General features: G+C 34.4%; 1 protein-coding gene across 4 annotated transcripts in view; it reads left to right on the plus strand.

The window, feature by feature from the left end:
* Positions 1–23,125, plus strand: part of FSTL5 (follistatin like 5) — a 755,502-nt gene that overhangs the window by 690,137 nt on the left and 42,240 nt on the right. For all 4 annotated transcript variants that reach the window (XM_056119058.1, XM_056119060.1, XM_056119059.1 and 1 more), the window contains one exon: positions 836–960. In XM_056119058.1, coding sequence (XP_055975033.1) covers positions 836–960 — 125 coding nt within the window. The remainder of the gene's footprint in view (positions 1–835; positions 961–23,125) is intronic.

Genomic DNA, 23,125 nt, shown 5'->3' on the forward strand with positions numbered 1-23,125 from the left:
AAACAGACCATAGACATTCTGCCAGATCACTCTGGGAATATTACATAAATAGAAGGAATCTTTATTTCCTAAACACTAAGCTGTTAGTATTTCTTTTCACTTTTCTTTTTTTTTTTAATTATAGCATAACTAAGCCTGCCATGCCTGTTTATCTGCATTAATAAATGTGGCAATTTACTCTGTGCCTCAAAAATAATAATAATAATGCTATTTACTGCTGTCATGATAAAGCAAAAGAAACAGTTCAGAGAGAAGAAAAATCTATTTTACTTAAGAGTCAGTCAGTAGTGAAGAAGTCTAATATGCTTGCCAGATGGACAAAGGATTGGAAAATGGAGAAACAAAGGCAGATGAGCAGTTTGAAAGACTAAATGACAAACGATGCATGGGGGGAGTTTGAGAAATCTGAAGGAACAAGATAGGACTTGAAGTATAATAAATATAATATGATATTAAGACTAAAAAAGTTCAAATATTGTGATCTATTCCTGTAATAACTATGATTTTTAAAAATAACAAAAAACAAAAATAATGCTCTTTGATAATAATAATAATGCTCTTGCTGATATCAGTTTTTTTTTCAATTTGTAGCAGGAAAAACAGTTTTAAAACATTGTTTTATCTTAAAATTTCCTAAAGCTCAGTGTCTCAAATGATCTGTTTTGGAAATTTTTGTTCTATGTTTCAAGTTTGGTTCCATAGGAGAGGATATTTTTGTATTGATTACATATGAATAATGCTGTTATAAAGAGGAAGAAAGTTGATATAGCTTTGAAACCACCTGTGTACAAAGGGAATGCATTGCAAATATCCAAAAATAATTTTTTCTCTCTAGGTAATAACACAGGCCAGTGGAAACGTGCCTCATCATACCATCCACACACAACCTGTGGGAAAACAATTTGACAGAGTGGATGATTTTTTCATCCCCACAACAACATTGATCATTACCCATATAAGGTAAGTACTAAGATATGTCATCCACCTAGATTTTTCTTTGATTTTGACATTAAACTATAGTAAAGCACTAAAAGCAATTTTTATATATAAAGCGATGAACATATAATTGCATATGATTTAACTTTTATCTTTATCTATTTAAGTATATTAGTATGGGTTAATTTTCCAAGCATCTAATTCTTATATATGATAGGGAAGTGAAATTATAAATTTTAGTTAACAGGTTAATGCTTTTGCAAGTTCTCATTAGGGTTTTTTCTCATTAATCTTCTGTAAAATACTGAAATTTCTGGAACACAAATTATTTAAATGATCAAATCACTTTTCAAAAGAGGAGAATTAGCATAGCTTGCTACTATACTATGCTTAGAATAGTATGTTACTCTTTTAGAAATCTATTCTGTGTGTGAATGTGTGTGTGATTTGATTTGTGCAGGGGAAGACCCAGCAGTGCTCCGGTCTTGTTCTTGGCTCTTCACACAGGGACTTGTCCTATGGGGACTCAGGAGGCTATATGTAGTAATGGGATTGATTTCTGGGTCAGCTGCTTGCAAAGCAAGCACATTGCCTGCTGCCCTATCTCTCTGGCTTCTATCCACTTAATATATTATAACAATGTCTTAAATTATTTCCCATATGAAAATCAATATATAATTGTAGTAGCATGGTGGTTAATTTGGATTTTTTAAAAAATTTTATTGAATCCCCATGAGATAGTTAAAAGCTTTCATGTTTGGGTTACAATCACACAATGATCAAACACCCATCCATCCACCAGTGCACCCATCCCTCCACCATTGCAATATCCCCGGTATGCCCCTCCTATTCCACCCTCCCCCTGCCTCCATGGCAGACATGATTCCCCATAATCTCTCTCTACTTTTGGGCATTATAGTTTGCAATACAGACCCTGAGAGGTTATCATGTTTGGTCCTTTCTGCACACAACTCCCAACCCAACAGATTCCTCCAGCCATCTTTTTCTTAGTGATCCCTTCTTTATTCTCCCCTTTGCTCATGAGGCAGGCTTCCAGCTATGGAGCCTCTCCATGTCTATCCATTTATAAGCAAAGTTCATGACTTCATCTCTCCTGAGAGTTGCATAGTATTCCATTGTGTAGATAGACCAAAGTTTCTTCTACCAGTTATCTATTCTAGGGCACTTGGGTTATTTCCAGATTTTGGCTATTGTGAACAGTGCTGCAATGAACATATAGGTACAGATGTCATTTCTACTGTGCTTTTTTTTGCATCCTTGGGATATATTTCCAGAAGTGGTACTGTGGGGTCCTATGGAAGCTCAATTTCTAGTTTTGAAGGACTGTCCATATTGTTTTCCAGATAGGCTGGAATAGTGGGCATTTCCACCAACAACGAAAGAGCATCCCTTTCTCCCCACATCCACACCAGCACTGGTTGCTTTTGTTTTTTTGAATGTGTGCCAGTCTCTGTGGTGTGAGATATCTCATTGTTATTTTGATTTCATCTCCCTGACGGCTAGCGATGTGGAACATTTTTTCATGTGCCTTTTGGCCATTTGTATTTCTTTTTTGAGGAAACTTCTGTTCATTTCTTCTCCCCATTTTTTGATGGGGTTGGAGTTTTTTTTTCTTGTACAATTCTACTAGTGTCTTGTATATCCTGGATATTAATCCCTTATCAGATGGGTATTGGGTAAATATTCTTTCCAATTCTGTGGGCTCTTTCTGTATTTTGGTCACTGTTTCTTTTGAAGTGCAAAAGTTTCTTAGTTGGATGTAGTCCCATTTGTTTATGTTGGCTTCCACTTGCATGGTCAGTGTTGTATCATCCTTAAAAATGTTTTTGTCTTCAATGTAGTGGAGAGTTCTGCCTACATTTTCCTCTTTGTACCTTATGGATGCATGTATGATATTGACATCTTTAATCCACTTTGATCTGACAGTTGTACCTGGCATTAGACAAAGGTCAGAGTTCATTTTTTTTTGCAGGTAGCTATCCAGTTTTCCCAGCACCACTTGTTGAAGGGGCTTTTCTTATTCCACTTCACATTTCTTGCTCCTTTGTCAAAGATTAGGTGGTCATATATTTGGGGGTCTGTGACAGAATATTCAACTCTGTTCCATTGGTCTGCAGGTCTGTTTCTAGGTCAGTACCATGCTGTCTTAATTACTACTGCTTTGTAGTACAGTTTGAAATTGGGGAGGGTGATGTCTCCCATTTGCTTTTTCCCAAGGATTGTTTTAGCTATTTGTGGGGGTTTATTGTTCCATATGAATTTCAGGAGTGTTTTGTCTATTTCTTTGAAAAATGTCATGAGTGTCCTGATAGGGACCGCATTGAATTTGTATAGTGGTTTGGGCAGTTTTGCCATTTTGATGTCTTTGTTAATCCTCCCTATCCATGAGCAAGGGATGTGTCTCCATTTCTTAGTGTCCTCTTTTATTTCTTGAAGTAGTGTTTCTAATTTCCCTTGTATATATCCTTCACCTCTTTGGTTAAGCTAATTCTGAGGTACTTGATTTTCTGAATTGTGAACGGGATTTTTTAAATGTCTCTTTTTCTCTTTTATTATTTGTATTCAAGAAAACCATGGACTTTTGGGTGTTAATTTTTTACCCTACCACTTTACTAAACCGACTTATTGTTTCTAGGAGCTTTTCTGTAGAATCTTTAGGGTTTTCTGAGTGTAGTATCATATTGTCTGTAAATAGTGATAGTTTGACCTCTTCCTTTCCTACCTGTATTCCTTTGACACCTTTCTCTTGCCTAGCTGCAGTGGCCAGGACTTCCAGTACTACATTTAATAGGAGTGGTGAAAGTGGGCAACCTTGTCTTGTGCTCAATCTTAGAGGGAAGGCTTTTAGTCTTTCCCCACTGAGAATGATACTTGTAGTGGGCTTGTGGTAGATGACTTTGACTACATTGAGGGAAGTTCCTTCAATGCCCATTTTGCTGACAGTTTTCATCATAAACGGGTGCTGGATCTTGTAAAATGCTTTCCCTGTGTCTATTGATAGGATCATATGGTTTTATCTTTTATTTTGTTGATGTGATGAATTATGTTTATCTAGTTCCTAATGGTAAACTATCCTTGCATCCCTGAGATGAATCCTTCTTGGTCATGGTGTATGATCTTTTTGATGAGTCATTGGATTCTATTTGCTAATAGTTTGTTGAGGATCTTTGTGTCTGTGTTCATCAGGGATATAAGCCTGTAATTCTTTTTCTTTGTGGTATCCCTGTATGCTTTTGGTATCAGGGTGATATTTGCTTCATAGGAACTGTTAGGAAGTGTTTTTGATAGTTCAGTTTCATGGAAAAGCTTTAAAGAGGATTGGAAGTAAGTCCTCTTTAAAGACTTGGAAGAATTCACTAGTGAATCCATCTAGGTCAGGACTTTTGTGCTTGGGGAGACTTTTTATTACTGTTTCAAATTTTTTGGTGGTAATATGTCTGTTCGGGTATTCCAGGTGTTCTTGGTTCAGCCTTGGGAGGCTATAGGAATCTAGGAAGTTATCCATTTCCTTGAGGTTTTTGTGTTCCGTGGCATAAAGCTTCTCAAAGTACTCCCTGAGGATCCTTTGAATTTCTGTAGTTTCTGTTGTAATGACCCCCTTTTCATTTCTGATTCAGTTGATTAGGTTTTTTTTCTCCCCCTTTCTTTGTGAGTCTTGCTAGTGGCTTATCGATCTTGTTTATTTTCTCGAAGAAACAGCTCTTGGTTTCATTGATCTTTTGAATTGTTTTTTGGGTTTCCATCTCGTTATTATCTGCTGAGTTTTATTATTTCCTTCCTCCTGTTCATATTGGGCTCCTTTTGTTGGTCATTCCCCAAGCTCTTAAGCTGTGAGGTTAGATTATTTGTGTGGGCTCTGTCCTCCTTCCTGAGGATTGCTTGTAGAGCTATAAACTTTCCTCTTAACACAGCTTTTGCTGTGTGCCATAAGTTTTGCTAACTCGTGTTCTCATTTTCGTTCGTTTCCAGGAATCTTTTGATTTTCTGTCTAAGCCACTCGTTGTCCAATAGAGAGCTGTTGAATTTCAGGTGTTTGATTTAGTTTTCTGTGTGTGTGTGTGTGTGTGTGTGTGTGTGTGTGTGTGTGTGTGATTTACTTCTAATTTCAGTACATTGTGGTTCTAGAAGATTGTTGATACAACCTCTATCTTCTTAATTTTCTGGAGGCATGTTTTGTGGCTCAGCATGTGGTCTGTCTTGGAGAAGTTCCATGCACACTTGAGAAGAATGTGTATTCAGCATTTTGAGGATAACGTGTCCTATATATATTCACTAAGTCCCTTTCTTTCATTTTTTCCCTCAGATGAAGTATGCCCTTGCTAAGCTTGAGTCTGGTTGATCTATCAAGAGGTGATAAAGTGGTGTTGAAGTCTCCCACTAGTATTATGTTGCTATCAATGTCTTTCTCCAAGTTTATGAGTAGTTGTTTTAAGTACTTTGCTGGTCCCTCATTAGGTGCATATACATTTAGTATTGTAAGTTCTTCCTGTTGTACAGATCCCTTAATCAATAATAAATGGCCTTCACTGTCTCTTGTTACCTTCTTCACTCTGAAATCAATGTGGTCTGATATTAGAATGACTGCCCCAGTTTTTTTATGGGAGTTGTTTGCCTATAGGATTGTTTTCCAGCTTTTGACGTTGAGCCTGTGTTTGCTCTGACTATTGAGATATGTTTCTTGCAGGCAGCAGAATTTTGGTTTCAATTGTCTAATCCATCCCTGCGACTCTGTGTCTTTTAATTGGTGTGTTTAGCCCATTGACATTGAGAGAGATTATTGTTATGGGATTTTGTCCCATTTTTATGTTGAAATTTGATGTATTTGAGGGGCCTGTCTTGTCTTAAAGTAGCCCACTTAGTTTTTCTTGTAATCATGGTTTTGAGTCTATGAAGTTCCTGGGCTGTTTTTTGTCTGTGAAACTGTGTGTTGTTCCATCTGTTATGAATTAGAGTCTAGCTGGGTAAAGTATTTTTGGTGAGGCATTTATTTCATTGAGTTTTTTCACTATATCCCACCACTGTTTTGGGGCTGTGAGGGTTCCAATCAGACAAATTGGCTGTGATTCTTAAGGATGCCCCTTTATAGGAAATTTCTTTCTTTGATTTTTCTGCTGTCAGAATTTTGTCTCTATGTAAGGTTTTGGTCATTTTGATCACAATGTGTCTTGGGGTATTTTTATTCAGATTTCTTCTAGCTGGTATCCTTCCGGCCTCCTGAATGTGGTTGCATGTTTTCTTCAGCTCTGGAAATGTCATAGCAATGATGTCTTTGACAGTTTCTTCATCAGGGTTTTCTTCCTTTTTCTCTGGGACTCCAATAATTCTTATATTACTCCTCTTGGCTTCATCACGATCTTCTCTTGCCTTCTGTTCCTGGATTGTGAGCCTGTTGTCAATTTTCTGCTCTTTTCTGGAGAGTCTCTGGACTTTGTCTTTGAGCTCACTGATTCTGTCCTCAGCAGCTGTTACTCTGCTGCTGAGTTTTTCAATTTGCCTACCAGGTTTTTCAGGTCTGAAATTTTCATTTGTAATTTTGTTTGCATTTATATTTGCATGTGCAAAATTCCCCATGCAAATATAATAAGGGGAATCAATTACTGAAATATTTATCTCAGTCAAGATGTTATATATGTATGTATAACCACATAAACATACTTTTATATACACATATAGAAGCACATACACACATATATATTCACATATGTATTTATATGCTTGTTTGTGATGTCATATATGTTTTAAAGGTATTTAATATATTTGTTAAAGAATTGAGCAATATTCTAAGAATATCTTTTATGTGCTTGGCAATAAACTGATTCGAAAACAATAGTTTGTCACGATCATTGAATGTTTTTGTGGAAAAAGTAGCATCTATTGAAAATTCTGAGTATTTGAGAATTATCCTCACCAAAACCACTAAAACAAAAAAATCTCTCTCAGCAAAAAATAATGTAATTGAGGACTGAAGCAAAGAACTCAAAATAGTACCAGTTGAGATGGAAAGTAAAGATTACATAATGTCTTAATGAATACAAAATATCGCTTAATAAATATTCCTTTTTTTAGTTTTATATGAATTATTACTAATAAATATTTGAGCTTTTAATAGTTATTTATTCTATTTTTATCACTGCATTTAACTATTATGCCACTATTAGAATAGTAGCATAATAAAATTAAACAAAATTATTAGTAATTAGTTAAAAACTGTCACTGTCACTGTCCTCCCGTTGTTCATCAATTTGCTCAAGCAGCCCAGTAATGTCTCCTTTGTGAGACTTGTTGTTACTGTTTTTGGCATATCGAATATGTCACGGGTAGCTTGCCAGGCTTTGCCATGAGGGTGAGATATATAATAATTATATGATATACAACACTATTATCATTTTTTTAGATTTTAAAATGTGTTATTAATTTGGGGGATATAATTCCATGTATCTTATACTAATGTGTAAATAGGATTAGTTTAGGATATTATATTCTCTCATAACAAGTAAATTGTTTTATTGTGTTTAAATAGCAAGGTCAAGGGTTTATCTTTGTTTATATATACCAAGTATTTTATATGTATAAAAGATTTTAGTAACTACTACAAAGACAACATTAGCAATAATGACCTTTGCAAAACCATTCAAATAATGTAAGCAATTATAGGGAAAATTTTATTTTAGTTACTTCTTCACATTAATGATTTATACTGGAAGGTGTGCTTGAAAATATATTTAAACAGTGTGTTTCCTTTAAAGAGATATAATGAAATTCATAATTTTTGACTAATATTAGTACAAGTTCCAGATTAAATTACAGCAACCCTTACTGCATATGGAGTTCCATTTTAATGAACACGCATGATCATCAAAATTCCTATTGCATTTCAAAGCAATTATTCCGATTACTAAATTGAACAGTAAGAGTGAAGATTAGCAGCCATTCCAAAAATAAATTGTTAAATATGTAAAGCATATTTATACATAATGAAGTTGTGTTTCACATCAGAAAAACCTGTGGATATATATATTATATATTACATATAATATATATACAGTGATTTCTCCTACCATTTTCATGTAACATATCACTAACAGTATTTGGCATGGGTTTTAGTATGTGTTACTAACATTTAATGTTTTTATCAATTGTACTTTTGTGTGTTTGAAATTATTTTCTATTTTGTTTGGCAAATATTTTCATTTTAGACAAAAGCTTCTGACAAATAATATGTGTTTAATTAGCATCAGCTCTTTTCCTCTAACCCCATTCCACCCTAGTTTTCTGTTCTTTCTGATTTCAACCCTTTAAATTCCAATAATTTATATCTCTAGTGTCTGAAAAACTCCTTGATAAGTGTCAAGATTTTATGTTCTTACTACTTAAAAATGGTAGGGACTTAATTTCTATTTCATAGAACCATAAGTGATGAAGAAAGTGCTATACTCTTTCCTAAACCACAGTGCTGTATAGAATTATACCATATTATTTAGAGGGAGGACTTGCTTGTTTGTTTGTTTTTTGTGTTTGGAGGGCAGGCATGCATGCTGTTATGGTCACACCAAGTAACACTTGGAGCTTACTCCTGGTTCTGTACTCTGGAATCAATCCTGACAAGGTTTAGGAAATTGTGCTGGAGATTTAACTCTGGTTGACTGCATAGAAGACAGCGCCTTACCTGCTGTACCATCTGTATAGTCCAAAAATGTTATTTCTTTTGAATTTGTTTTCTTAGTTCCTAAAACAGTATTGAGACTGTTGTCTTAAGCATATGTTGTCTTAAATATCTGAATTGTATGACATAGTCAATAGCAGTAGTAGTAATTTCTTTCTAAGAAAGAACTAAGCCTGAGTGACTCAATTAAATGACTCACCATTGAGTATGTGAATTTAGCCTTTTTACTTCAGTCCTTTCAAAGAACAAGAATAATATAACATTTGAGTAATAGTGAAATAATTCATGTATAATTAACCTGTCTTCTATATTTACACAGAAACTGAATTTTTATAATTTGATAAAATCTAGTTTTAAGCCTACCTTTTCCTCTGTTTTTTCTCTGTCTATAATTCCTTGATTTATTGACTATTTCTATAAACTAAATTGAGCATCTCAACTTAAGAGACTCAGTTATTTTATAAATTCAATCAAATGGTAAATGTACAGTTTAAATAAATAGAATACATAATAAAATTTCAGAAATTACTCTCTTTTTAATATAGTTTAAAATTGTTAGAACTTTTGGGCCTGAGCAATAGTACAAGTTGGTAGGATCCTTGCCTTACATGTGGCTTACCAGATTTGAACCCCATCACTCCAGGTCATTCCCAGAACCCTGCCAAGAGTGGTCCCTGAGTGCAGAGCCCTAGTTCTACTGTGTATGATCCAAATTACCAAAAACTTATTAGAACTTACAAATTCTTGAAATTCTCAATTAGTTCCAATTTTTAATATCCTGAGTAAGTTAGATTACTACAAATCAAGTTTTATTTTAAAGAATCTGAAGGGTCATATATAATTCAGCAGTAGAACACTTGATTCATAAGTACTGGGCCCTCGACTCAGTTCCTCAGAGATATGTGTGTGACACACACAATCTAAGAACTAGATCTATGTGCCATTCACCATTCAGCTCCTCTGAGGAGTCACATTCCATTCCTGAGCAGCATACCTACTAGTCTAATTACAATTGTTCCTACATAATCCTGTTGATTTAAATAATCAAAGCATAGAGACTAAGTACTAGAATGGTGCTTCTCCTCGCAACTGACCCAGTTTCTTTTCCCAGAATCCTGTGTGGTCACTGAGCCTGCCAGAAATGATACCTGAGTGCAGAGCCTGGAGTAATACCTGAGTACCACTGGATGTGGCCCCCCACATAGAGCAAAACAAATAAAAGCAACAACAAAAAAACCTTAATGGTGAGGCCTTCTAGACATTCCAAAAAGTTTGGTCCCCAACATTTTAAATAGTCCCCTAAGCACCACCAGTAGTGATTCCTGAGTGCAGAGCCAGGAGTGACCCTTGAGCACTGCGAGGTGTGATCCTTCCCCCCCAAATAAAAATTTTTTAATTGTATCTCCAATGCAAAATTATACAGATAGGTAAAATTTTAAAAGACTGCTATGATTAAAATGCATGCACAATTCACTCAAGAATTACATATAGATATAGATATAGATTTACTCTTATAAAAATTAGAATAATTCCATATCTCTTTAAATCGATTTCTCTATATGTATGAAATGTGACATACTTCATTATTACACATACTTTGTATTGAATGAACTAAATCACATCATAACAATGCAAATTATGTTCAAATGTTAGTATAGATCTACTGGTCTTAAATTTTATATGATGCTCCTAATGCATAAGTGTGTAGAGTCCTTGGATCTAATTTTAATATATGTGGATATTTTTCACATCAACAAGAAATTCTTAGACTCCAGGAGAGTATTTGAGAATTTAATTTTTTCTTCTATGTTTTTTAGTTTACTTTTCATTGTGGTAGCAAATGGTTTTCAAGAATATAAATGTTTACAGTACCATTAAAGTGCCATATCCCATAACCAGGGTCACTGTCTCCACTGCAGGAATTGCATGAGATTGTACAGTTTAAGGCCTTTGTCTACAAAAATTTAGATTCCCATCACTAGTTTAATCTGACATCGGTGTGCATGACCAGCTGGATAGAGATTAGAGCCCATACTAATTTGGTACAACATTTTGCAGAGTTTAGAAAATCAGTTTGACTAAATTTCCAACTTATCATTGAAGAATATAACTAAAAAACATCCAGATGGAAGAGTTGAACGGGAACGGGGGTTAGGAGTGGAAGCTCAATCCTCTATAAACACATTATATTCTCAAGACTATCAGTCCCTGTCCTTAGGTGATAGCCAAAAGTCACTTTATTCACATCACATAAAACATACTGATAATCACACATTGGGGAGCTTGAACCAGAAGCACTGAAGAGCAAATACATATGAAAAAAAATTCTCTGCTCTTTTGTATGATTAATAGTATAACAAAATAATGGGAGATTGAGTGGTTTATGTCATATAATTTTAATAAACTAGAAATTAAGAACAAACCTAAAAATAAATTATTTTCGAACCAGATTAATAATTGTGATTACATTCCAGCAACTAAATAGGATTATGATAATGCCCCAGAAATTAAATAGAAGGAAGGACATTGGTTTAATCACATAATTGACTGTGTTTTAGATTTGGTACTGTACTGGAGAGTTAAAAATTTCAATTTCAATTTCAAGTTATGCTACGTGTATATGTTATAATTTACTGTGCAGGTGGTACTAGAATTTGCATGCAAAAAGATTTTAAAAAGACATTAAGAAATTTATATTAGTGTGTCCTTTTAAATGTCTATGTAAAGATTAAGAGTGGTTAAAAGACTTGAGAGAATATGAAAAGTTAATGAGAAAGTAGATATCCAAACAGTACATGAGGAAACTTTTCACACAAGCTCTATTGAATCTTGTTTTTATTCTTTCATAAAAAAAAATTCTTTATTTTTAGTACTTGGAAACTGGATATGTATTCTTGGATAAAGTGTATGCAGTTTCCACAGACCAAAAATTATAAACTAAAACAAATACAGAGAGTTTTTCTTCTTTTTTTTTTCCCTCTAGCTTTTATTAAAGAACCATGATTTACAATGATACTAATAGTTGTATTTTAGGCATACAATAATTCAACTTTCTTAGTTTTTTTTTTAAATGTTCCTTCATTTGTTTTGGGGGGCACACCCAAGAGGTCCCAGGACTTAATCCTGGCCTTGTGCTCAGGGATCACCCCTGTTAGTCTAGGGGTATATATGGGGGTGTTGGAAATTGTATCCAGGTCAGCTTCATGCCTTACTCACTGAACTTATTGCTCCACCCCCTTCTATTTACTTTGTTTCTTACAGCTTTTATTTATGATTGGTCATGAATAAAGGTAGGTGGGGAGGTAAAAAAAAAGAAGGTAAAATATTTTGAACTAGATTATAAGGGTACAACTAAAATTTTATTTTTAAGAGTCATGGTTGTATATTTATTTTTAATTTTCCAATATTTAAAAATTAATCTTGATACATATAAAGCAGAAGTCACTTGACAAAATATTCATTTAGAGCTTATCTTTAGTAAAATCTGCAAATCATGCTTCTCCCATCTCTTGTCTTCATAGTGAATGACTAACAATAAATTTATTACCATCTAGTCAAGCATGACAATGTTAATCACAGTGGGAGAACCCTCAGTATAATTACAAGAAAAAAATCGCCTACTCTTATAAGTAGAAAAGGAAGGTGATACTTTTTGAGGTATCTGGAAATACCTTCCTGAGAATCCACTCCAACACTACCCTTTGAACACACCACCTAAAATTTGAAGGGACTCATATATGTTTGTGTTATGTTTATCTTGTAAGGTAAAGGTAAGGTAAAGGCCCTCCCGTTGATCGTCGATTTGCTCGAGCGGGCCCAGTAACGTCTCCATTGGAGACTTTGTTGTTACTGTGTCTGGCATATCGAGTACTCTCGGTAGCTTGCCGGGCTCTCTGAGAGGGGCGGAGGAATCGAACTCGGGTTGGCCATGTTGGCCGCTTGTAAGGCGAACGCCCTACCCGCTGTGCTATCTTTAAATATCCCCGACTTATTTATATTTTAATCTTAAATGATTTATTTGGGCTTCTGGTCCACAGTAACTGTGCACAGGGTTTATGCCTGGCTCCATGCTCAGGGATCGCTCCTGGCAGGATTCAGGGACTATATTCAGTGCCGGGTACTGACCTGTGTTAGCTGCAAATAAGACAAGAAACTTCCTGATGTATAATTTTTTTTCCAAGCCTCTTTTGGAGTTTTTTTTTAAAAATTCATTTAAACACCATGGTTTACAGTATTCTTAGTAATAGTTTTTCAGGTATAAAATGTACCAAAGTCACACACAATTATCTGAATGCCAGGATTTCCCCCACCCCACCCCCTACCTCCCCACCCCCACCCAAGCCACCCACCAAGAATCTCTAAGTCTTCTCCAGCCATCTCTTTCCTCACACTACCCCCTTCAAAATTTCAGAATATGTAGGCTGACTCGGAATTTGTTGCCATTGGTCACTTATTACTCTCTAATATATTATATATATATATATATGGAAGATCATTATATATTTGTCTCTCTCCTTCTGACAAGCTACAGTCAGCAGGACACGCCCTAGTTCATTTAGCAGGGAATTTCAGGAACTTCGCAGTGAATTCTAGGATTTCCACTTTTTGTTTGCTTGTTTTTGGAGTCACACCAGGTCGTGCTCAGGGCTTCTGCCTGTCTCTACATTCAGCGTTACTCCTGGTAGTGCTCGGGGAGCACAGACGTGGAGCATTACATTGTGTGTATAAACCACCGTCACTTTATCCACCCACCTGTTCTTGGACACTTATGCTATTTCCAGATCTTGAATATCATGAATAGTGCTGCACTGAGCAGAGGACTACAAATATCTTTTTGAAATAACATTGCTGGGCACCAGGCAAGTGCCAAGAAGCCGCATTGCTGGGTCTTATGGAAACTCAACTATTCATTTTCTTTGAAGTATCCATTCTATTTTCCATAGAGACAGAACCTTAAGACATCCCTGTGAGCAGTAGATGAATATTTACACAGCAGATTTCCCTTTCAATATCTGCCAGCAGTGGCTGCTCCTTCTCTTGATAAATGTTAGTTTCACTAGTGTGAACTGATATCTCATAGATGTTTTGATCTGCATTTTCCCAGAGAAAAGTAAGAGAGAGCATTTCTTTTTCTCCAAATACCCATTCATCATCTGTTTATATCTTTTTTGAGATGTTTGCTCAGCTTCTCTTCCCAATATTTTGGGTGTGTTTTTTTTTAATCTAATGTTGTTTTTAAGGTGCTTTTATATCCTAGATATTGGCCTCTCTCAATATGTGGTAAGCAAACATTTTCTCTCAGTTCATAGGATATCTTATTAATCTAGCCATTGTTTCTCTTTCAGTGCAGAAAAATTTTTATTTGATGCAATTACATTTTTTTTGTTTTGGTTGCTTAGCCAATGGTGTGGAGTCAAAGGCTGCTAAGTCTGATTTATATGTCAGCCTATTGTATCCATGGCATAATTTATGGATTTGTAACTAAAGTATGAATTTTATATTCATTATTATATTTGGTGAATATTATGAGATGGGTATCCATGTTTACCTTTAGTTCTTTTGTTTTGCTTGTGATGAACTGGTTTTCTCACCACAATTTATTGAAAAGATTTTCCATATTCTACTTTATACACCTAGATTCTTTGATCAAAAGTAGCTGTCCATATACTTGAGGGTCTGTTTGGGGGGCTCTCAGTTCTGTTCCCTATCCTGGAAAGTCTGCCTTTATTCCAGTATCACACACTCTTGATTACTATAATATGACAGTAAAAATTTAAAAAGCCTTCCATCTTCTTTTTTTCCAGTATTTATTTTGCTTCTTTGAGTCCATAATTAGTCCATTCTATTATTAATAGTTTATTGGCATTTGATTCATGTCCTTAAAAATGTTATGAGAATTTTTATGGAAACTGCTTTGAATATGTATAGTGCTTTGAAGAAATGGTCACCTTAACAATGTTATTCTTCCAGTGTATGAATACAAGGTATTTCTCTATTTCTTAATTTTTCTGTCTCTTTTGATAATAACTTATTTTTATTTAAGTATTTATTTATATGGTTTATTTAGACCAAAGTGTGAATAGGATTTTTATAAATTTTATTTCTCTCTCTATTTCATTTTTCTGCATATAAAAATGCCATGGATTTCTTTATGTTAATTTTATAGTCTTCCACTTTTTGTAAATGATTATTGTATCTAGGAGTGTTTCGTAGAGTCTTTAGGATTTTTTTTTTGTCTATAGTATGTTAGTTGCAAATAGTTATATTTTGCTTCTTTTCAAGTCTTGATTTTCCTTAATATCTATCCTTTCTTTTTTTTCTTTTTTTTTTTTTTTTTTGTTCTTTTGGTTCACACATGGCTATGCTCAGGGGTTGTTCTGGCTCTGCACTCAGGAAGTACTCCAGGCAGTGTTCAGGGGACCATATGAGATATGGGGATTGAACCCAGGTAGGCTAAATGCAAGGAAATCGCCCAGGCCCCTGTTATCTTTTTCTTGACTAATTTCAGTGAAAGAGTCTTCCGGTGCTATATTAAACAATAGTTGTGAGAGGGACATCTTTGTCTTGTGCTATATCTTAGAGAAAGGGCTTTAAGTGTTTCACCAAGTATGATGTTAGTTCTGAATTGGTGGTAAATGACTTTAACTATATTGGGGAAGTTGAAGTCCTCCTTTTCCTTTCTGTAGAGTCTTTATTATAAGTGGATGTTGAATCTTATCAAATGCTTTCTCTGAATCTTTGATCATATTATTTTTTATATTTCCTTGTATTAATGTATAATATTAATTCATTTGGGTATATTAAATCATCCATGCATCCTTGGGATAAATCTCACTTGAATATGGTGTTAGTCATGATGTATTTATCATTTTAATGGATTGCTGTGCTTGGTTCAGTAATATGTTTTTTTAATCTCTCCAGCCCTGATTAATGTTTTAGTGTCCTAATTAGTTATTGGGCTGTTCAGGTGTTCTTCTTCCTCTTTGTTTCAATGTACAGAATTCCAAAAAAGTTATCAATGTCTTTTATGTCCTCCAATTTTATGGTATAAATTTTTCATCGTGGCTTCTGTGAACTATTAAGTTTCTATGGTATTTGCTACAATTACCCCCATTATATGTCTGATCTTTCTTAATAGATTTTTATTTATTTTCTTTATAAAGATAACTGATAGTTTCTTAACCCTGTTCATTCTTTTAAAAATAAATGATTGCGGGGCTGGATCAATAGCACAGCAGGTAGGGCATTTGCCTTGCAAGAAGCCGACTCGGGTTCAATTTCCAGCATCCCATATGGTCCATTGAGCAATGCCAGTGCTAATTCCTGAATAAGAGCCAGGAATAAGCCCTTGTGCATAGCCAGGTGTGACCCAAAAAGAAAAAAAATGCTTACAAAATAAATGATTGTGGGACTGGTGCTATAGCACAGCGGGTAGGGCATTTGCCTTGCATGCAGCCAACCCGGGTTCAATTCCCAGCACCCCATATAATCCCCCAGAACACTACCAGGAAGTAACTCCTGAGTGCATGAGCCAGGAGTAACCCCTGTGCATCGCCAGGAGTGACCCCCCAAAAAATGATCACATGTGTTGCTTGTTTTGTATTTTTGATTTCTGCTCTAAGTGTTAATCAAAGAACAGGAAAGGACAAAATAAATCACCTAATAGGTATCTTAATGATAGTACCAGAAATGAAACCTGGCAAGCAAATATCCTACTCACTGAGCAAAGTTTAGCTTGCTTGCTTTCTTTCTTTCTTTCTTTCTTTCTTTCTTTCTTTCTTTCTTTCTTTCTTTCTTTCTTTTCTTTTTCTTTTTGGGGTCACACCTGGAGATGGTCATGGGTCACTATTGGCTCTGCACTCAGGAATTATTCCTGGCAGTGTTTGTGGGGGTATATATGTGCCAAGGATTGTACCTGGGTTGACTGCATGCAAAGAAAATGCCATACCCACTGTAATATTGCCCTAGCACTCAAAGTTTAATTTTCTTAATGCAGTTTTAGATTGATAAAGCATTGACTTAAAATTAAGGGAATTAAGGGTTGTCTACATGTGTTTGTGTTCAAGTTTTCATAAACTTCAATACAATATTTTATGATAAAAATAAGATGGATACATGTGTAACATATTGATAGAGAAAATTTCAATTTTTTTAAATTTATTTTTATTTTTGTGATCACATACAGAGATAGGGCTCAGGACTTACTCCTGACTCTGTTCTCAGAGATTACTCTTGGCACTGATCAGGGCACCATATATGATGCCATATATTATAATGCTAGAATGCAAGTGTCTTAACCCATGTACTGTTGCTCTCGCCCAAGAAGGAAAATTTAAATAAAGGCAAATTATATAAAATCCTGAAAATCGCATTGTCTACAATTTTCTCTTCCTCCAGGCTTGATCTGTTAATCAAAAACAGCAAGAAAACTAGGAAATAGTATTCAAAAATTGTTACTGTAATAATTCTATTTCCCTTAGCACACACAAGGTTTTGTTATTGTCAAATTGAGTAACTCAGAAATTACATAAAATAGTGAACCTTACTGTCTAGTCTTTAATTTCAAAAGAGCAGGGTAGCTTCAAGATAGTATTTTGCAACTCTCCAAAGTCATTTGAGTACTAAAAGTGAAATGAAGAGTGCTTGCTGTCAAATATAGCTAGAAGGGGCTAAAGGTTTATGCTATTTTACATGTACTATAATCCCTGAGCAGCCAATGGTTGTGACTTCACCATCAGATATGCAAGACAAAAAAGAATTGAACCAATAAACCCAAAACACGGATAAACAGCAGGAAAGATTCTATACTCTACAGAGGTCTCAAACATTTCTTTTATGGTATAAATTACAGCAAGGAAATGATTAAGGAGAGATTGGGTTGATCTATGTTCCCTTAAAGCTTCTCCAAGGGAAAAATAAACATTCTGTGAAAGTAAAAGTTAAAGTAAAGTATATCACTTCCTCCCATATTTTATCAAATCTGTTAAATCAAAATTATATATATGGGTAGCCATATATCAAGACAGTTCCACACTTGTGACTTGATTCATGGGCAGCCCAGGTGTATTAAGACACAATTTTAACACTACAATCATCTGGTTCCATTGAAATTCTACTACACCAGAAACGAAAAATAGCAATTATTCAATAATTTTAGTGAAAGAAAAGAAAAGAATGATGAGCAAGAAGGAGAGTGATAAAGAATAATTAATGTCATTTAAGCAATTCTCAAAGAGCTCAAAAATCATAATTCATTAATTTCATTTTTATTTCATTCATTGCTATATGCTATTTCCCCTCACAAAATAATAAACTAACAAACCATAATTATCCCAAATATCTTAGGAGCCAGCACACTTGCTCTATTCTTTTGAATCTAACCTATCAGTGAATCTCTCATTTATAAATTTTTAAACTGACTTTCATGCTCTTCAGTCTATCTGTGCTTTTTCTTCCAACACACTCCAAATAAACAACATGTTAGACCCTATTTTCCCTTGGGATTCTTGCATTTTCAGAGCCCAATACACTATCCTAAAAACAGGAGACTTTAATAAATAATTTAGTAACTGAGTAGATACATAGTCTTTTGCATGTATATGTGAACATTTATATCTGAATCATTATTGGCAAACCTTCTAGCATTCTTATGGGGTTGCTCTGCTGCCTCGGTATTTGCTAACTTCATCTTAGTTTTAAAGATGCAAACACTCTATATACTCTTCTAAATTTGTTCTATAATCATTTTCCTTCTTTTACATTATAGCACTGAATCTGCTTTTATTTTAACCATACTTTCAGCCTTCATTAGCTTATTTCTGCAGTCCACACATTAAAGTGTAAAATATTTAGCTGGAAAACAACTGTCTGCTTGAGGCAAGTGTTTGGTGGTTATCTTCATCATGCATCAGTTAGAGAACTTGTCTTTTAACCCACTTTGGACAGGACATTAATGGGACTCTGTTATACTTGAGCCTAATAAGACATAGCTAGTGCCCAAAGTGAATGAAACAAATGGGCTTATCTTTGAAAGATTATTCTCCTAGATTATTAATCAAAATTGGCTATGGAATATTTTTGTTTTATGAATCAAAAAGGTTGTATTTAAAAATAAGGCTATGTTTATCATATGGGTTCTTTATTATTTAAAGAAAAAATTGCATGAGTATTATTAGTAGACTAGAATTTAATAAGGACTCTAAATAGAGTCATTCTACACTTTTTTTAACTGAAGAAATCAATGAAGCACTAATAACATGTAATTTAGAAACACTCTACATCACAGATCTGCCTCTTGAGTTTTATTATGCAAAGTAAAATAGCTCTTGCTTCTTTTCTCAGAGGAACTTATACTAACTCATCAAACTATTCAGTAAAACACAAGACCATCTATTTGGACTCAGTATTCCCTTTTGGAAACAACTGTGATGTATATAGATTGAAAATTTCTAGGTATTATTTTCTTGTTACATATGATTTGGGACTTTGTCAGATGGTAACTTAAACTTATTGTATCCTAAGTGAGTAAATTAAATGATAACATAGATTACTTGGTTATAATAGTAAGAACAGACACATAACAACTAGAGTGGATAAACAAATAGATATTAAGATACAGTGCAATACTCCTGAGAAGTTCAGAATGTATGCTCACAAGTCATTTCTTATACCAATCTAATGTACACATTGCAATATACGTATAATAAATGTATTAATATAAAAATCATTGTTTTAAGTTAAGCATATATAAGATCTCTTTGTTTTTGCCATGGCTGGCATTACTCAGGACTTACTCCTGCTCATATGCCCAGGAATCACTCCTATTGGGCTCAGTAGGCCCTATGGACTTCCAAGGTCAAATATTTAGCAGCTGCATGCAAGTCAGATGCTTTATCTACTCTACTAACTCTCTGGTCCCATATATTTACAACTTAAAAAACATTAGAGCAGTCATATATATTGAGGTTTCTGTTTCTTTTTATCTTTAAGTGGGTATACATCTTATTTTTCTCATGAAGAAAGTGATGTGTTTTATTACAGTATCAAAATTTATGAATCCATAAAATGTTCTTGATGTTATTTTGATTAAAATCTAGAGCTATAAATATAATTATACTAACACAACAAAAACATCTCCTTTGAGAGAAAGACTCTTGTTGTGAATTGATAGAGGAACACTATTAAATAAATTTTTTATCTCAGAAAAAAATGCATATCTTAATAATAAATCTCAGAGTCATAGTATAGTTGCTAGGGTGTTTGCCTTGCACTTGGTTGACCCAAGTTTGATTCCAGGACCCATATGGCCTTCCAAACCCCAACAAGAGTGAACCCTAACTAGATCCAGGAGTAAGAGCCAGGAATAAGCCCTGAGCATAGCCAAGTGTGGCCTCACACACACAAAAAAAGTAACAAATGTCAGAACTTTTGGAACTTTTCTTTCATTCTTAGGGATGAGGTTTGTGGATAGTCCACCGCTGTGCTCAAAGTTAAGTCTTGGTTCTTTGCTCAGTTTATTACTGATGATGCTCTTGCTCAGGGATTACTCCTGACAGTGCCTGGGGGTCCATATTTTGTAAAGGAAAAACTATAGCCAGCCACATGCAAAGTAGGCATATATACCCTTGTGTATCTTTTTTGACTCAGATTCTGAAAAATTTCTAAGAATTTGCCTGACTAGTGCTGTTACATATATTTCTATTTTTTACTTTAAACTTGAAAGCAAATTTAATTAAAACACAGAATGAGGGCATTAGTAATGAATGCCTTTATGTGATCAGCATGGTGACTTTTTTGTAGTCATTTGATGGTGTAAAACTATTCACTGTGAATTTACCTGTGTTAGTATTTTGTATTTGTTTAATTTAGCTGTAGATCCACAGATTTGATCTCACTATATTTAACCATTGAGGGAAAACAAATAGTATTTTTTATATTGACAAAAAAATAGAAAATTGTATTCTTAATTTTTGCTAAAATTAAATTAAAAGTGTTTATCTTAGAATTTTATTTGCTATGAAAGTGTCTATTGCTTTAAAAATCCTGCAGCAAAATATCAAATTTTTAAATTTCTTAAGATTTCACTTAAGAAAAACTGAACTCCATAAAAGCATGTCAGATAAATGTTAAAAAAGAACCCCAGCAAATTAGGAGATTTATGAAGAAGTCTAACCTATAATCAATCACAAATAGAAATGTTGAGTTTATAAAGAACATAAGCCACAAATATCAAATTGTCAAAGGTTTCTACTGAGGTATGTAATATAGCATTATTATATCTTAAAAATGAAAAGAAACAGTCAACTTTAGGTGAAATGAAATTAAGAGTTTCCTTAAATGGTTCTTAAAGTTTCTAGTTATGTTAGTTATACTAAAAGTTTCCTTTGTATTTGTCTACACCGAGGTTAACTGAACTTGTCTGTTATCATTTGGGGGCCACGTCCAGCAATGCTCAGGATTTACTCCTGGCTCTGCCCTTAGGGACCACTCCTGGAAGGGAATGTGGACCCTCTGGGGAACATTGAATCAAACCCAGGTCAGCCACCTACCAGACAAGTGCCCTACCCACTACACTATCTCTCTGACTTCAACAATATATTTTTCCAAACTATAGAAACTTTTCCTCGGTTATCTCCCTTTCCTTTAACTTGAAGGGGGATAATGATATATGTAATGGTTTGTTTCTGTATCAGAAACTTATTTTCAGATAAACCTCTTCAATTCATTCTTATCATGATACTCAAATTAATTTTCACTTATACGATTTTAGAAATACTAATAGAATCTTGAAGTATTTTTCCTTTCAAGAGTAGCTCATGTTTTCTTGAAATCCTGTCTTTCCCACTTCTCATATATCGCAAAATTCATTTCTAAAGATAAAATATGGGGCTGGAGTGATAACACAGCGGGTAGGGCGTTTGCCTTGCACGTGGCCAACCCAGCATCCCTTATGGTGCCTCAAGCACCGCCAGAAGTAATTCTGGAGTGCAGAGCCAGGAGTAACCCCTGTGCATCGCCGGGTATGACCCAAAAAAGCAACAACAACAAAAAAAAAGATAAAACATTTTTATTCTCTAAAAAAAAAATTTAAATTTAGTTTCTTTGAAACAAACAAAAATTATTGTTTGTAGATGCCTTGGAAACAATGGGTTTATTTATGTAATTAACCCAACGAAGTCTTTAAGATAATCTAGAGTTTTCCCCTATAATGTTATTTACCAATGACAAGGATTATTGCTTATGTGTCCAATTAAATTTGTTAAAATTCTCCTTAAACTTTAAAGAGAATTTAATAGGTATATTGGTACTTACTCTATCAATAATTTCAATATGAAAAAATATGAAAATATTTATATTTAGAAAATTTAAAAAACTTGAAAAATCAATTTGATTGTAATGGAAACATGCTTTGAAAGTTAAGTTAATGTCAGAAAGTGAAGACAGAATACTTTACTATATTAGCTATATGTTTCTTTATATTGGCTAGACATGCTATCTTGATTTCTTACATATAGTCTAATTTGCTTGATAATTTTTGCTATCAAAAACTTCTAATTTGCACAAATTATTATTCATACAAGTAAATAATTAAATGCAATGCAAAGTGATTTAGCTGAACACAAATAACTTTTTATAAATAAAAATAGAGTGGCATAGGGCCAGAGAGATAGTACAGCGGGTAGGGTATTTGCCCTGCACGCGGCCAACCTGAGTTCGATCCCCAGCATCCCATATGGTCTCTCTAGCATTTACAGGAGTAATTCCTGATTGCAGAGCCAGGAGTAACCCCTGAGAATTGTTGGGTATGACCCAAAAAGAAGAAAAAATAGAGTAGCATAGTAATACTTGGTAATAGTCATTTAAGGCATATGTATTTTGTAAATTAAATATGTAAGAATATGTATGTAAATGCATATTCTTTTTAATTTTAAGGACATTTTGGAATCATTATCAGAGACCATAATAAATAAAACCTTTATGAACCTATTTATTACATATACTTATTAATTTTCTGGAACTGATCTGTGCTCTATCAACATTAAATTAATATATATTGATGTTTTTAAATATTTCTGGCACCTATATATTAGATTATAATTTTTAATAAATGGGTTTTGCCACTTTTATGATACATCTTGTTTATCATAAAGAAATATGACTGAGCACTGTAAGACGATGCCACTCCGGGGCTGGCTGCGTTCTCAGACTGTTGGTGAGATTTCTTTTTTTTTTTTTTGCCTTTTTTTTTTTTTTTTGCTTTTTGGGTCACACCCAGCGATGCTCAGGGGTTACTCCTGGTTCATGCATTCAGGAACTACTCCTGGCCGTGCTCAGGGGACCATATGGGATGCTGGGGATCAAACCCGGGTCGGGCCGCGTGCAAGGCAAATGCCCTACCCACTGTGCTATCACTCCAGCCCCTGTTGGTGAGATTTCTTTGTGGAAGAGATATTTGAGTTTAACTCTGAAGGAAACGGGATGGGGATAGAGAAATGATGGCAAGGA

The sequence above is a fragment of the Sorex fumeus genome, unplaced genomic scaffold (assembly GCF_029834395.1).
Source record: "Sorex fumeus unplaced genomic scaffold, SorFum_2.1 ptg000039l, whole genome shotgun sequence".
Lineage (NCBI taxonomy): Eukaryota > Metazoa > Chordata > Mammalia > Eulipotyphla > Soricidae > Sorex > Sorex fumeus.